The sequence below is a fragment of the Nesoenas mayeri genome, assembly GCF_963082525.1.
Source record: "Nesoenas mayeri genome assembly, chromosome: 18".
NCBI classification, from domain to species: domain Eukaryota; kingdom Metazoa; phylum Chordata; class Aves; order Columbiformes; family Columbidae; genus Nesoenas; species Nesoenas mayeri.
This window is the reverse complement of record NC_137566.1, coordinates 7,244,086-7,261,422: the sequence shown is the minus strand read 5'-3', so window position 1 is coordinate 7,261,422 and position 17,337 is coordinate 7,244,086. Positions and strand designations below refer to the sequence as shown.

Genomic DNA, 17,337 nt, shown 5'->3' with positions numbered 1-17,337 from the left:
TTTTCAGAATCAGATGACACTGCATTTAGGGTTCAAAAGCCTCAGAAAACGCTGCAGCGCTATGAAAAGCCATTCACAAAATCGACTAAAAATTACACAGCATTTTAGAATGAGAATGCAAGCTGATTTCTACACTTCAAGCTAGCTCCTAAAATTAGACCTTTTAGCCCAGAATACCACAGATACAAGAGATGGCCTCAGGGTAAAGCTTTTTTCTCTCATACTGTTGGGAGTCAACACAAAATATTACATTATACATCAGCACGTGGCTGGGACTGCAGAGTCTTGCAAGGCTATACTGCAGTATCAAGGTACATCTTGCCAGTTTATGTGTTACTTGATCCCCCAACAATTCTTTTAGCAACAATTCTGCTCCACGGCTTAACTGTATTTATTCTTTCCGATCATTCTGCATTAAAAAAACAGTCCATGATCACGATTTTTCTATTAATTAATACAAATTGTGAACCTAGGTCCTTGCAGAAGAAAAGGAGAACTAAAATGTTTCGGCCTTGCAGTATTTTTGTTGCTGTTTCAATTCAAGATCTTTATCCTGTGGAATATGTGCTGAAGTTTGTCTGTTTGCAAGACTTTTTCATTGACCTTTCCCCTTCTCGGAGGGCAGTGAAACCGAGCCCAGAGCTATGAGATATTCTGTTTTATGCAAAATATGAAGTTTGTTATCAACATCCGTTAGTTTCCAAGACCTGACACTAGCAGAAAAAAATACTGGCACAACCAGTAACCAAGCTGGAAATACCAGAGCGGAGAACAAACCAACCAACAGCACAGGCTGGCTTAGCTCCTCCAGCTAATCCAGACCTCCAGTTCCAAGCTTTGCCCTGTACATCCCAATATCAAGGGCATCTTTTCCCCCTTTCCATCAGCTTTAGTCTCCAGCAGAGAAGAGCAAAAGAACCAGGTGTCCTGGTTTGCTCAGAAGAGGACAAGCACCCAGAAACTCACGTTTTGAAGCAGGGGTCTCCCGACAGCAGGGACATTCCGATTGTGACCTGGAGAGGGGGGACAAGGCACATCGTTAGCTGTGAGCTCCTCACTTCCCACCAGCCAGGAGGTCAAGGGCTTGATGTGAGGATTAGCAAGACCTAGTTCCTTTCCAAAGGAAATCAGCTTCAGGGATTTCACAAGGTGTTTCCCTCCCTGCCGCACGTCACGGGCATTGGTAGCTCCAAGGGGCAGTAGCTCAGCAGGACACCAGCCTGGCCACCCCAACAACGCACTGAGAACTTCCACCCGTCCCGTTCACACCTTTGATGACAAAGAATGCTGTCAAGGGTCAGCACTTGGCCAAATGGATGCCAAGATACCAAAGGGCAACTCTGATGGTGGGAAACTTCCAAGCCAGACTAGCTACATAAAAGCCTCTATACGTGGCAGGACCTTGGCTCAGGCCTAGCACTGCGCCCCGGCTGCAGTCGTTCCAAATTCAATAGTAGGATTTCCACCATAGCAGCAGCTGCTGTACCTTTAGGATGGAGTTGTCCTGTCGGGTGTTCTTAGTATCGTATCCTTCCAGCAAGCAGCAACGGACGGTGGATCCAGAGCCCGCAAATTCTGCCAGATTTAGATCAGCAAAGCCCAGCTGTAGCCAAGAAAACAATGAAGGGGAAGGGGAGAGAACAACAGAAGTCACTCAATAAGGGGATATGTGGTGTCACACAAAGGAAGGGTGCGCATCTGCGAGCAAGGGGAGAAACAGGAGCCGGCGCACAGGCAGTTGTGGTTGTGAACACCCCCTGCTCTGGAGGATGGGCAGGGTGACACTCCTCATGGTGGACACTTGAAGCCTTCAGGAAGCCAGTCCTGCCTGGAGGAAGGACATACAGTGGCGGTGCTGGCCAGGAGAGCGTTAACCAGCCCGCAGCCCTTGCATAACCAAGGACATGGAAGGCACTAGGTCAACGATGTGGAAAAAACAGAATCGCACATACACAAACACAATAAGGCGCTCTTTGTATCGGGCCATCCCAGAATGCAGCGGAGCATGCGAACCAGGAGATGAAAGGATATTGTTACAGGGTAAAGTGACACTGTCCCGAAAAACAACAGCAGGACTTTCAGCCCAGCAAACTGAAGCCCAGCGCTGAGCAGCGGCGCCTGTGCCTCAACACCACAGAAGCAGCTGCTGGGCTGGGGAAATGCTGGGGCAAAGTTTGCTCAACACCACTAAGATTTAACTAGCGAGTAGGTGTGAGGGGCAGGAGGGAAGAGAAATATTTGGAGAGATTTAGCTGTGAGCTCTCTGAACCTTCTCTAACAAAGGGGAAGCAAATGGGGAAGGTGACAAAGTTGAAGATCACAGGCAAATTCCAAGAGGCTACTGATGCCTCTAGAGTAAAGACAAACACAACAAAGAGGACTTTTGGTTTTCCGCTCTAATTCCTGGTGTTTGAATGTAGTGTTTTATTCAAATAAAAAGTTACAATTTCTTTTACGTGGAGCTTTAGCAATAAGAGTTAGTTGTGTCCCAGCTAATCTGATCAGGAAGAGATGCTGTGCCCTGTATTTGGCCAAACCATCCACGCATGGAAGGTTTGTGTCACTTCAACACACAGGTCGGCTTACAGGAGAACGCGGAGAGAATGCAGAGAAGCAGGAGCTCAGGTCTGGCTGTTGTTCAGTGCATTACAGGACATTTCTCCTGCCCTGGTGTTGACAGACAGATGATACAGCTGAACAGGGAACCTCAAACAGAAGCACCGTCCTAAGGAAATGTGGTGCTCTGTCAACGGTGGGAGCTGATCGGGAGTTATAGCACAAACCACAGGCGCTGCCCTGTGAGCCCTGGCTCCCGCTGCTCCAAATCAGAAGTCTAACCCACAGCCTGCACAAGACACATGGTTCAGGGGAAGACAACAGCAAGATTAATGTAGCTGCTTCATCTATCCCTTTCTCAAAGGGGAAGAAGAGCTGATGGCAAAGGAAAAGAAAAAACACACAACTGTAGGATAGAGCAGGAACCCTTCTTCAGCAAAAAAATGAAGAGGAAAAAAAAGAAGGTAACTTTCCTCCCTTCTTAAAAATTCCCTTATATCAAGTGTTTCTCCAGCCCTTGCTGTAGATGTTCCTCTGTATCTTCTAGCCAAGGGCTATGCTGCTTGCTGAATATTCACTGATAAGGAAGAAAAAACACCACAATGAAGTTTTATCGTTCAGAGATAAGCAGGACAGGAGAAAGCTACAGAGGGAGCTGCAATCCATCAGTGCACGTGCAGAGGAGACACGGCACAACCACACCAGCAGAACAACATGGCACAGGAGCGAGTGGATCAGACCCAGATGCGTCTCCCTCCACCACAGCACTAACTTCTCTGAGAAGACAGACAAACAGACATTGGAGGACAGAGTGTGGGAGAACCCTCCAGCGACCCATGCGATGTGCTGAGGTCAGAAGCTCTTCTCAGGAGGCAGACTCCCAGTATATAAAGGAAGGATCCCTTAACAAAAGGATGTTTTCAGATGTAACCTTTCAGAATAGTTTCCTCAGTTTTCCAGCCAGCTGATGCTGTTCCTTCCAGCTCGGGGAAAGAGTTTCCGCTTTATCAGTCCTTCCTGTTGGCTTCCGCTCTATAACCCCGACACTGAAGTGACATTAACGTCAAACAAAAAGGTGCATGAATTGATGGAAACTCTGTCTTGAGCGCAAACAGCTCCATCACTCTCAGACCCTGCTGAAGGGGGACCAGGTAAAGAGGGCATTCACAAGTTGCATTTTCCCCTACATCTGCTGCAACAATTGGAGGAGTTTGCAGCTGTTTCAAATGGGGATGGGAAAATAATTGCATGAACACATGCCACAGACTTCTGCTGGAAACGTTAGGAACTTCAAGTAAGTCAGTTCTGCCCCAAGGACCTGCCTGGAACAAGCCTGGTCCACAGAGGAACTGGTGTGACATCTCTTGTTCCTGTGCTGCCGAAATGCTCAGCTCATGTTCTGTTGAATTCGAGGGGAACACGTCTGTCTTCTTCACAGCAGACCCAGCAAGATACCAGCACAAGAGATGAGAAAGAGTTGAGATTTGGACTCCAATTCCAGGCTGGAACAACTAGGTCTCTTTCAAAATGTCACTAAACACAACTGGAGGCTGAGTAAAAGGGGAGTAGGTTAGAACATGACCTGCATAAGAGTGCAGGTTAACTCCACCATGGAAACCTGTCTTCAGGCTTCCTTTAATTCTGCATTTACGACTACTGTGGGAAACGTGAGGATGGACACTGCTGGAGGAATGAGCTGATGCATTTACCTTGCCTCAGAGGCACGTGTTTTCTTCCAGCTCCCTGCACAGGCAGCTCTGCAGAACTAGAGGAATAACCTCCCCCCAGCGAAAATGTAGTGAAAGAGAAACTGATGGCCCTAGAGACTGTGTCCTAATTAACAACAAAAAAGGAATGGCTGGGCAGCAGCACTGCCCTCTATCACACAGCACAGAGGAGTGAGCACGGTTCAGCCTCCAAAGCCAGCTGCCTCCGTGGTCTCAGCAAGGATATCTATCGATTAGAAGAAATTCCTACAGGGTTGTGCATGACCCGAACATCTGTTCATTAGAAACTAGCAGCAGTGACTCATTTTCAAACAAACATGCTTTTGGGCTCTGTGCAAGCTCAGCTTCTTAAGGCAACGTTGTCTCTTGATCCAGCATAAATAGAAGAAGCGGGTGGCCCATTGTCTGTCCCATAGCACAGGCAAGAAAAATGGGGGGGGACAAACCAAACCCAACATTCCTGCTGATCTGTTTGGTCTCTGCCTCGGTGTCTCCGGCGCTTTGGATGGCGCGGATTTCTGCTGTAGGTCTCTGGCTGTGCTCGCGGGGCAGCGAGGTGCCCACCCCGGCCACAGCCGGCTGCTGCGTTCTGGAGAACAGAACTGGAGTCTGTGTTTCTTTATGAGCAAGACGTTGCCAGAAGCCAGAGAGTTCACATCTGACTCAGAACTTCCCCAAAGTCTGAGGACATGCAGATCATCTTCCCAACCCCCTTCTCAAATCCACATCCAGTGCAATCTGGATCCTGTCCTAGCTAGTCGATTTTTTCGGGAAAATCACTTAACTCAGCTTAAATGTAAGAACAAACGACTGTCTCTCCAGATCACTTTGTGCAGCAGCCATTGGTTTCTACTGGGTGTAAAGCACTAAGAGAAGACAAGACCATTATCACTCTGCCACATTTGTCCTTTCTGTGCTCTTACCTTTGAGTAGGTTTTTCCGCCCTTCAGCTCCTATAACAGAAGACAAAACAAACAGGAAAAGCAGCTATTATTTGTGCTGGGGAAACAGGGGGAAAGTCATTACTCAATCCTGGAATTTGCTCTCAGGATTTCACAAGCCCTCTTGCAAGGGTTCCCACCACCCTGGTCATTCCCACCCTCCGTCAAACACCCTCGCTGGGGAGAAAAGCTCCATTTGAGCCACATCCCGGCCCAAACAATCCTTCCTTCCCACCACCATCCACGCAATTCTTCTTGCTGCCAAAAAAGCAGCTAGTAACCAACAGCAGGACACTGGTGGTAGTACCTGCCAGAAGCAGGAGGTAGGTGCTCACCTTGCGGACAGACACTCTGCAGACACAGGGGTCCAGGAGTCCTGTGGCTGGGTTGGCACTCATTTTACACACAAAGGTGAATTTCTTTTTCCAGCGGACACAGTTTTCCTGAACTTCCTCTCTATGAGAAAGTAAAAAAAAAAAAAAGAAGAAAAAATAGTCTTCAAATAAAGGTACAAAGCCATATTAAACCTGACTATTAAATATCTTTTTTAATGACTGGCAACCTGGGCTGCGAAGACCCTCTACAACACGGCTCGGTCCACACCACCTGAAACTGCGCCACAGAAAGGTGTTATGTTAGCATCAAGCTTTTCGCTAGTTAATACAGGTAAAATCCACCCAGGTTACAGGGAAGACTAATCATCCCATCAACAAAGTTTGCCTACAAAACTCTCACAAGCTCCCCAACATTTCCTGCTTAGCCGGTTTAGCTCATTCACCGTCTGGCCTGGACAGATCCAGCCTCTATAAATGAATTGGGCTGAAGGTCTGCAGGCTTATCTTCCTATAAAACGCCTGTTTCGTACAGCAAGTGTGCTACGTGTCCTGGACGGTCTGTCCTTCCCAGGCAGCTGTCCTGCTTCCTACGCTGGGCCCAGGCCAGTGAGGACGGCCAGCCTGAAGGAGGACAAAAACACACGTGGAAATAAATGCTCCTGGGCGCATACAGACAGGACCACGCCAAGCAAACACCGCGCTTCAAATCATGGGAGGGTTTCAAACCCTAAAGCAGACTCAGCCAGGGAGGAGGTGGTTTTGCTTGCACAGCTCCCGAGTAGCCCACCCTGATCTCCAGGGTGAGAGGAGAAACACACAGGAGAATAGCAAAGCCTTTTCCAGCGCAGGAATCGCTCCAGGTACAGCTTTGGCTTCTGCAGAGCCCTCAAGGGAAGCTGGATTTCACCCTTCAAAGGAGGCAGGTTCAAAGGAGCCCAGACACGAGATGTGTGGGTCCTTGTACAGGGTCCTGGGTCCCCACTGAGCCTCTGCAGGACATGGTCTGTTGGTGGCTCAGAGCTTGGCCCTCAGTTGATTAAGTTCTCAAAGAGCTGAGCTGGGTGGGGGGCAGGGAAGGGAAAGCACTTTTGACAGCTATGAGCTTGCAAGTTTGCATCTCGCTCTTATCTCTCCTCTTAGCACAGGACAAAGGGCAAGGACACCTGATAAACTGCTTTAGTAGGGAAAGGGAGGCTTCCCACCTCCCAACCCGACACAGTGCGAGCCAGAGACCGAAGGCAAAGGGCAGAACAATCTGCCTTGGTCCTGCCGCGACTCTCCTGGGAAGGAAGGGCAGAAGCCAGCACTCGTACCAACAAGCCCTTCAGTAACCTCGAGGTGAGCCCAACAGGACACACACCAAGGACCACGTCCTGACCCAGGAGGTCCTCACTAGTCTTCTGAGCCATTTTGCGGGACCTGAGCTTGCTGCTGGCCAAGGCAAACAGGAGAGAACAGAAAAGGAGCAGCCGACAAATAATTGAAATCTATAATCCTCTATAATGCAGCTAAGGGACGATCATCCCTGTTTAAAACGTAGGAAAACAGAAGGTGGCAATTCCTCCAAGAGAGTGAACTTAAACGCCTTCCACACAGAGCTAGGGCTTGCTATTGAAGTCACTGAAATGTGAGACATCTAAGTGCCGAAAGTACCTTTGAACCTGGGATTAATTCAAGATGAGATCTGGTTCTCATTGCTCCACTCAACTCACTCCAGCTCCTTCAGACAGAAGAAGAAACATTTCCATAGGGATTTAAAAGGCTTTGCCGATAATAAAATATTCACTGAGCCAGCCAAATTAGGCAAGTTAAACTTCAGATGTGAGGTGCCTTAAACCTGACTTAATGGTCAGTATCTTGAACAACCTAAAGAAAGGAAAACTCAGATATAGATGAAAAAATGAATTCAAGAGAATAGAAAAAAGCTTGTGAACACATGTGCTTCAGAAATGCAAGGAAGGTACAGGGGATGCAGAAAACACCGAGTATTTTAGCAGCATTAGTTGTCTCTAAAAAGGAACTGCTATTTTCTGGAAAGCATGGCTAATACTAATTCTGCTAATGACACCAGGGCTTCAAGCCAAATTCCAGAAGGCAGCTACAACGGAACAATCTTCAGACCAGACAGGTACGACAAATCTCATTGAGGAACACGGCTCAGAGCTCCAGCTCCTGTCCCAAGCAAGTACTTCAGTGACCGAGCTCCAGCTTTCCTTACTCAGGAATTCTCACTCGTATCACAATGCAGAGATGATTAAGCATCTGCTGGATGCTGCTAAGTCCAATGAAGGCTAATTACTTCAAACCGTGGCAAAAAGTACTGATTAGTAATAGAGCTCCTTCGTAGCTAATTTGCTGTGAGCATAAGCTCCGCTAACACGCGTTCTGCTTCTTATTAAGGACGTATGTTGGCTTTCTAAAACTGCTGTAGATACCGCACGGTGCAAGTGGATTAGGAAAAGGATTTGGGGGGGTTACGTTACTCACGGCACTGCCAAGATGAACCCGAGCTGCAGGTGCATGTGTAGCTTGGGGCTTTTTATGCCTTTGGAATAGTGTGCACAGGGCAGAAAGGAGTTTACAGGGGGAAATTCAGAGCTGCTTTCCAGTCACAAGCTTCACAATCATTCAACAATGCCTTTCAACTGTCTTTTTTACTTTGAAGAGTGGTTTCTAAGGGTGTGGGCCTGTAGCTTAGACAAGCAATCTCCAACGCTATTGTTTCAAGCAAAACGCTAAAAAAATTAGTTCCATGTTTCCAAAAGATGGCATGTGGGGAAGCAATGGGCTTTGTCTGTCCACCTCCCAACAAACTATCGTTAGGCTGGTAATTAGAGTACGCTAAAATAAGGAAAAAAGGGGACTCGGATGAGGAGCAGTTTTGCATTCAGCCCTAGAACATTCTCTGATGTGCAGTTAGGAACCGTCACACAGAAACCAAACACACCCAAGCAGCGCGGTGAGGGCTGCACCGAGAGGCGTTTCCTGCCACCCTAATCACAAGGCACCTAAAAGCAAAGCAGAAACTAGCAGCTTAAAACCATAAGTGTCTAATTTTAAATTTTAGTCTGTATTTGGAGAGACAAAAATAGAACAGACCAATGCCTGGTACTAGGTGCTAATTCAATGGGTCTTCAGAAGTTTTATTTTAAAAAAGGCGTCTGTACCATTTTGCAGAAAGACTCCCAGAAGGCTGAATCCCTGCCAAGCTAAGATTCGCCCTCTTCTGACTCGAGACTTATTCAAAGCTTTGTAATTACTCTTCCAGATCTAAATATACCTCCTCAGAATAAACCAATGTAACTCTGCGGCAGCTTTTGTGAAAAGTGGAGTTCCAGACAGAGCTTCTGGGGGTCTCGGAGCCGCTCATCTCCCTCCAGCCAGATGGGACCACTCACTGCATCCCCCACCACCATCCCACCCCTTGAATGATGATTTACCAGGAATAAAAGATCAGTTAGAAGAGGTTTCACCATAGCACAGGATGAATCCAAGCAACGGGAACAACGCACAGCAGCGACCCGTGGGTTCATCTGCTTTTGCAGTGAAGCCACCGAGGCCTCTTTGGGTTCAGATCTCACACACAGCCTTATTGCAGCTCTGGAGATGGGCACAGGAACACCAATGAACAGATTTTAGAGAAGAGACGCTTACCAGCTATGATTTTAGCGTCACGGACAGAGTAGCACTGTTACAGAAAGCCACAGAGCTCGTGATGAACGCAGGTTAGCTAAAGCAAACGTTTCTAGAAAAAGGCCATGTATACGACCCATGCTATCTTGGGCCTGTGTCCCACATGGAAACCTCACTAATGAAACACCAGGACAGAGATTAAAACTTCTATTTACAGACGCAAAGCTGAGTTGCGCCCAACTGGGTATCACGCTTCAAACACACAAGCCGCTAAAACAGTTTCGCCTTGCTGAAACATTTAGAAAAGCAGATGTTTCACTCTTACTTAAGGCAGCAGTCACACATAAGACAGTTATAAGTATGAAACATCCCAAAAAGGCCACAGGCTCGCTGGGAGGGCAATGACAACAAAAAATAGCTTTCTAATGCCAAACATTTCAGCAGAGCAGTGGGTCTCGGTCTGATGTTTCGTGCACGGGAGCAGATGTGGGAAAACCTCAGGCTAAACGAGACAGTATATAGATAAGTGCACACAAAGAGCTGCTTATTCAGATTTCCTCCTCCTCATCTATGCGAAGAGGGAGGATGAGCTTTCCTGTTCCTGATGCCCAATCCACAGGCTCACTTGTCCCTCCTCTCGGAGATGCGGGTCCGTGTCAGACCCTGCGAGCAGAACTAACCGGGTGCTACCTGCATCCTCGCTGGCTCACCGCTGCACAACAGAGCCAGCAGCATCTCGATCTGATAAGGCACAAGAAAGATAACACCATTTCAAACAGGCCAATGAGCCAAGTCCCAGCTCAGATTCATTTAAGTGTGATGAATTGAAAGAAAGCCCTCGAAGGGGCCCCGACACACACTGGGGAATAAAGTGACACAACCTCAGCGATGCAGGTATTATACAATTCCCTCAGTGACAGACGGGGCGAAGAAAGAAATCAAGTTATTTCAGCAAAGTGCATCTGAAGGGCAACATCATGTATTTTCTACAGCATTTCTTTACATGGCTCTGACACTCCCATAGCTCAGCGAAGCCGGAAGCAATCCTGCGTTATGCTCTGGAGAAGATAGTTACTGTTTTAACCAGGTTATCTAGTGCAAAGCTGAATGAGAGACCTTTGGTAAGGACAAGGAAAAGTCCCTGAAAAACCTGTTTCAAAATTGACTTTCTAAGATGCCCAGGTCAGTAACCAGCATCCACACCACCACACTCACAGCATGCCGAAATTTATATCATCCTATGGACTCAGCAGGTCCTGCTACAGAGGGTCTAATCACTGCCTACAAAGCACAGGAAACACGAAGGTGAATGAAAACATATATAAGAGTAAGCAACCCTTCATTTAGCCAATAACTGGTTTAGATATATGATTCAAAATATGTTATTCCCCAAATAACAGGCTTAGGACAGGGCACATCACGGCAGCACGGCTCTAAGGCTTTGCCATCCAGATGCCTGGCAAGGAAAGGAGAGAAATCAACAGCAAACAAGAAGCACCATCAGCAGACAGCGCGCCGAACAGCAGGGAATGTGTCACATCAGTAACAGCTCAGGGCTGCCATATTTTTCATTATGTTGTGAAGCTCAAGCAGGACAAACACAGGGAGAGAGCAGAAGCAAACGCGATGCAGCAATCAGTGCTAGAAAGCTCGGGGAAACATATCCCGTGTTCATTGGGGAACACCATACAGGATCAAAAACACCCCAAACCCACCACAGCTGGATACACAATGCATGGAAATCCAAGACAGTTTAACCTGGAGGCGTACAAGCGCTTTCCAGCAAGTTATTTACACGGAGAGGCTTCGCCTTCCCCGAGCAGAAGAGCAGAGAGGGCTGCAAGTAGCTCCCAACAATAAAGTCACTCTGTTTTGAACGGGCTTACATCACGGACCAGAACAACTGCCAGCCCAAAGAGCTGCACGTCTCCCCCACTGCAAACAACTCCATATTCTCCAGCTGACAAGCGCTGCTTGTTGTGTAGCAGACATTAGCAGTTATGATGGAAAAATGGCTCAGAGACAGATGATGCAGCCTGTGTCACTAAGAGAACCAAGCGAGCCTTTGTCATCCGAAACAAGACTTACTTGGATGTTTCACTGCAAGTGTTTCAGACAAGGGTTCAGCAGTAAGGTCACTGCACCCACCACCTACTTGCAAAATTAACTTCTAAATTCCCAGTAATGCCACTCCAATGACTCGTGGTGGAGAAGGACACCTGCCCGCATCTCCCTCTTGCCATCATCACACACCTATTAATCTAGTTCTTCAGTTCCACCAGAGGGGAGATGCACATGGGCTCTCTAAATGCCACCTTTGAACACCGATGCTTTCAGACTGAAGTATTCACACCACCCAGCACTTTTTGGGGGGAACAAGGCAAGCTCTGACACTTCTGGAGGGCGTCACCACACTTGCTCAGCTCTGCCCCACACCAGGAGATGGACACAGGTCCATGGTCCCCGCTGTTGGCTGGCACGTGGGGAGCTGGGGGAATAGAAAACAGGGAAGGAGGAGTAGGGGAAAGTCAGCTCAGGAAACCAGATTCCACTTACACAGTTAACAGTGTAATCCCTGTTTGAGTGGAGAAGAGACAAATACAGAAAAAAGATTAACAGCAACTGTAGAGGAAAAGCTAATAGGAGACACTTCGGTAAGAAACAGTTAAGCCTGTTTAACTGGGGGACAGTGAGGTAAGACGATGACAGCACCAAGTGTGTGAAAGACAGGTAAGGAAAGAACTGGAGCAAAACCAGGGTGAGTATGAAACAAAAACAGGATGAAAAGAATGATTTAGAAATCTTCAAGAACAAGCTGGTATCTAGCAGGCAAGCAATTGACTTTATATGGCTTTAACCTTATTTCCAGAAGCAGGCTACTTCCGTAGAAGCCCAGGTTTTGAGCTTCAGATTACAGTTCCCTCCAAGGCAGGGATCAATCTTGATAAAGGGGCACCAGTACAAGCCAGGGAGCGAAAATACCTACTGCAGAATGGGGCTGGCAATCACCAGTACAAAACCCTCCAGCATCAGCATTCTTCATTCTGCATTAACAGCTTCTTTGAAAGGCTTCTGTAATTCGGTTATGTCTGGGGTCCAGTCCTGTGCACCCAGACATGTGTCTTTTATAAGTGACAGACATGAAATCATGTACCTCAAGCAGAACGTCCCATAGGTAAGAGCTTTCCAGTGCAGCCCATCTCACCTACTCAGATTGCCACACTGGGTAGCCACACTCTCCAGTGCATCCAGGGCTTCTAAAACCTACCATTGCGGGTTATTTTAGAAAATAATACTTCCAACCATTCCTTGTATCTAAATCTTAAAACCTTTAAGCAACTCCTAACGTGAACCACGTTTAAAATACTATGAGAAACAATGGAAGTTACAAAAGAAATAGCATGCAGCTGGTGATCGAACGCTACAGCCGAAGTCGCGTAATGAAATAAAAACTGTGCTAAATGGAGAAAGAAAGTCACTTTTAAAACTTAAGCTATAGAACAAGTCAGATGAGCTTTGGAAGGGTAAGTAAGGGTGGAGCAGGGAGAAAGCAAGGGGAAATAATTCTAACAGACTCAGCTGCAGAGCAGCAAGGGACGTGTACACGGCACTTTACAGGCAGGACAAGCCCGGCAGAGCCAGCCTGCTTTGAGGTATTTCTAATTTACATTCTGTCATCTTGAAGCAGAGGAGAAAAGTCGGACACCAGGAAAACAAGGACAAGAAGGGACTGTAAACGCTGTGTAATATATCCACTGTTACACAGTGTGCTGAAGCCAGCCCAGCCCGAAGCAGCACATACCCAAGGACTTCTTGCCACATCTACAGAGCACAAGCTCTTTTTGGTCAGAGGCCAGGGACGTGTGCCAGGAGCAAAAACATCACAAGCAACGAAGAACCAAACTCTTAAGTGTAAAGAAAGGAATAACTGGATAGATGACTCAGTTACTGAAACACAAGTCTGTAATAATGTGCGTATTGAACACTGAAAGACGCATTTGCTGTTTTTGAACTCTGATCATGCACTGAGTCACCACGCACAACTCCTACTTCCATTGTTCTGATAGACTCCGTTGGAGCTGGATTAGCCAAGAACGAACCGCGTGCCAGGCTGCCAAGCTCACCACCAGTGCTTTGCACGAGAATTCCAGTTACAGAAGAGACAAGAACGGGTCTGCACTGCAGATTTCGCTTGGGTCTGCGCAGGTCAGCCACCAGCTACTGCACTCTGGTTGCTGCGTGTTGGTGCCGCTTTCTCCAGCCGGTCTCCAATGCCTCGTTCCTCCTGCTCTGTGCTGCCCCGCAGTTCACCCCCAGCAGTCTAACTCTGGGCATAAACACCTTTCAGATCTGATTTTCCACAATTATGACCACTGAAAAATCAAATGTGCTCTATGTGTAAAACACGCATGGGAACAACTGAACTAAGAAGGGCTCCTGAATTCTTACCCACACCTCCAGCCAAGTCAGCTGGAGTTACAGGGGATGACAAACCCTAGCTGAGAGACCTCCATGTGACTAGGGTACGGCAGGAACAGAGGGAGGGGGTGTTTAGGATCACTCCCAGGTGGATTACACAGTAAAAACCACGAAAGAGGAAAGAAAAAAACATCCTGACTCCCCCAGGGCCCATTTGCCCTTTGGACAAATCACAATTCACATCTTCCGTGTGGTTCTAACAGACAGAGGAACTAAAGCTTCAGAAGGTCCCCAATGCTTCAAAAACACTGTGAGGCTTGTTCTGTACAGGTGCTTAGAAGATTAAGGTAGATTAACCCACCCTATTTCAGAGTCAATACGTGTTTCTGTATCACGCTGCAGCTTAGAAAGCCTTTTCGCTTCTGGCAGACCGTAGATGTAAAATGAAGATTCACTGATCATGCATTGCTGATATATTTATAAACTTTCTTTATCCCATAAGCGTTAGCTGTCATTCTGAGAGATTCCAGATTTGCGTTTTGCTGACTCAATTTAAACTCCTAGTAAAGAAAGACAGCAACGTAAACCCCAGCAAGGAGAACTGATAATAGCCCTGCCACACAAGGTACAAGGCATGGCTACAACTTCACAATGCAAGAAAGCTGTGCTTGTAAACAAGATGCTCTTAAAGAAAACAGAAAGCTACCTTTCAAAACAAACAAACAAATCCACACATGCCTCTCAAGATGAGAAAAATCAAGACATGGGTCAACTCAATACTCCAGGGCTTTGCTGGGATAGTAAACCTGGAAAACAAAAACCCCCGAAGGAAACTGACACAAGATTTGGAACAACATCCCTAACAGAAGTGATGTACACTGAGACAAATCCTTTTGCCTCTCAGGCAGGTTTATGGCACGTGAGGATGCGCTGATCCTGGAACAGATAAATGACATTTTTTTGCCAATACAAACCGTGTTTCAACAAGGAGAGTTTGCCAATATAGCTGTACCGGAGAAGTCTTTATAGTGCAAATGAACCTGCACATAAGGCCAAGTTCAATTCTGGAATAATTTCATTAATAGTGTGTGATGTAACATCATTGTGATTTGGCTCGAGTACGCTGAAGAGCCCTTCAGTAAATAAGCTGCCTGGAGTCAACACCGGTGCTAAAAGTAGGTTTAGTTACCCAAGAGGTAACACCCGACCGTGCCCAGACGTGTTCCCCGTGAATCACTCACATTTAGTCAAAACCAACACAATGGCCCAGGAGAAAACCCTTTCTATGCTAACAGGAGCGTTTTCATTCCACGATGAATACAGGTGTTTTATGATGGTTCCTTTCTACAGGCACCGTTCAGCAGCACAAACCAGGTCACCGGTTTTAAGGACAAGGTACAAACATGTTCTCCCTCAACCTCCATCAGTATCGATCGCTGGTTTATCAGCAAAAAGGCTCCTTAGCAGAAGAGGTTTGCAAATTAAAAAAGGCTGCTGGGTAAAGCCCCCTGACTCATCACCACACTGGTGGTGACGGGCTGTGATTTCCAGTCCTGTCCCAACTTCTCCTTCCTTTTTTTTCCCCAAATCCGGAGCGTGTCAGACCCGCTGTTAATGCTGCAGTGCCAGAGCCAGCAAGAGAAGGGGAGATACAGAGGTTTGAGAGCAGTTAAAGCTGCTCTTGCTCCTCTGGAGTCACAGATGCAGACAAATGCAGTTCTCTAGAGAGACCACTATCTCATTATGTAACTTGTCCTAATCAGAGAAAGGTAATTTCATAAGCTACATCTTGGTTAAAGGCAGAATATGGGAGAGCTCTGCGTTTTGTGACAGCAGTCGGTGCTTGTTAAGCCCCCACGAGATGTTAACACGGGCTCCCCCAGCTCAGCAGCCAGGAGCAGGTTTCTGGGATCAGAGAGTTTTCACCTCCATGGCTGCCACTACCAGCTGTATTCAGACAAACTCCCTTGGTTCTCCCCTACTGAGAGTAAATGATGTGTACGCATCGCTCCTGGAGGGGAGACAACACACAAATTTGTTTTGAAAGAGCAGACGTACTTGCACGGAGAGCAGGAAAATCCATTGCTATAAACCTACATCAGAAACAGACCTTAATGAGAACAGTGACCAAACTGAGTATGATCAGCTAATCACAGCACAGCAAAGTAAGAGTATTCAACAAATCAGAAAGGCAGCAAATGTAAGAAACAGTTATAGGAATTGTACTCCTCCACAACACAGGATTTCCCTTGCGGCAAGGAGCACTGCAGGCTACCGCAGGCAGAGGATGAGCAGCGCAGTACTTGAAAGGAATTCAACATTTATGCAGATGCAATTGCCTGGTGTTACTGAAGTAGGAGATAAAACATCGCAGGCTGCTGACAGAAGCCAGGAAAAGTGCTTTCCTACAGAGGGGTTACTGCATTATTAATCTGCAACAGGAGCAAGCAGACTAGCTCTTGAGTGTTTAGTCTGGAAACAGGACTCTGCACTAGCTGGGGCTGAACTGGTGCAGCAAGTCTACGTCAAAGTGTGAACGCTAAAACTACTGCTCTGTTCCAGGGCAACGGAGCATTAAGAGATCTGGAAAGACTGCTGAATTATAAATATCCTAGATTCCTCCCCCATTTCTGTGACATGCAGGCACAGCCTCAGCGATGATGGGAAGAACAGGAACTATCAGGAGAAACTCAAAGAGCATGATGAAAACATGGGCAAGCTGGAACCCCCTCCCTACAGCCTATATACATGCAAACAATAACCCAGTGAAAACCGTGACACCACACCCAACCTCACCTTTGCTGTTTCAAAGGTGGATAAAACCTGAAAGAGTCCGATATAAGGCCAGGGAAACAAATAATTCCCTAAACCTGAGTTTCCCAGACACGCCTTTCCTTCCCCCTCTCCTGGCCATTTCCATGTTTATTTTGATGAGCAGCATTACCCCTTAAGGGCTGGAATCAAAAGTGACTGGATGCACAAGGCACTGGGAAACCTCTGGTGGGGTTCACTCTGACCTCCCCGTTTTATGCTCCTCACACTCACCACTTGCATTTTGGGAGGAATGAAAACTGCAGGCGTGTGCTGACCGGCCTTTCATGTGGCAGCTGCTCTCAGGGAGACTGTTGATCATTAAGCCAATATCCATTAGTGAAACATCTTGCCACAGCCATTTCCTAAAGATTTATTCTGGAAGCACAAATGGAGGTATGTGACTACCCCAAAATGAAACCCTGAGGGCACATCCCTTTCAAAGCGTTTCCTATTACAGGTGCCTACATCTGCTTTCCCATTGGCAAAGCCAGACTGGAGCATAAAGCTTGGTAATTTCCCAAAGCCACTAAAAAAAGAACTTGAATTTCATTTTCTGCATTTTGTACACTGAATGGTAAGAGAAGAAACATGCAGCTCTAGGAAGTAGCAATCCCAAAACTAAGTTTTTTAGTTGTAGTTGTTTATTTCGGCAAACACATTTCAGGCTGGTTACCAACCACACGCAGGGGTGATGGTCTCTGTAGGTCTTTAAAGCTGCATTGCTAATTAGAACTGCAGCTTTCTAGCCCTCCCAGGACAGTAAATCCACATACTATCTTCCTTCCTCCCCTGTAAGCACAGTCAGTACTTTCAGGCTGAACAGACAGGGTTCATTTCTTATTCAGAATACAGCAGACTGCCATACAAGTATTTTTAGCTTCAGTCCCATCTCCTGCTACAACATGGGACCTC

The 17,337-nt window shown here is 47.0% G+C and overlaps 1 protein-coding gene across 4 annotated transcripts in view; it reads right to left on the bottom strand.

The window, feature by feature from the left end:
- EEIG1 (estrogen-induced osteoclastogenesis regulator 1) overlaps window positions 1–17,337 on the bottom strand; it is a 37,421-nt gene that overhangs the window by 10,794 nt on the left and 9,290 nt on the right. For all 4 annotated transcript variants that reach the window (XR_013922993.1, XM_080355683.1, XM_080355684.1 and 1 more), the window contains exons 3-6: window positions 5,560–5,680; window positions 5,207–5,236; window positions 1,487–1,603; window positions 967–1,013 (exon numbers count right to left, since the gene is read on the bottom strand). Coding sequence is in view for 3 of the 4 variants with exons in the window: in XM_080355683.1 (XP_080211809.1) it covers window positions 967–1,013; window positions 1,487–1,603; window positions 5,207–5,236; window positions 5,560–5,680 (315 nt within the window). In the remaining variant the exon portion in view is untranslated. The remainder of the gene's footprint in view (window positions 1–966; window positions 1,014–1,486; window positions 1,604–5,206; window positions 5,237–5,559; window positions 5,681–17,337) is intronic.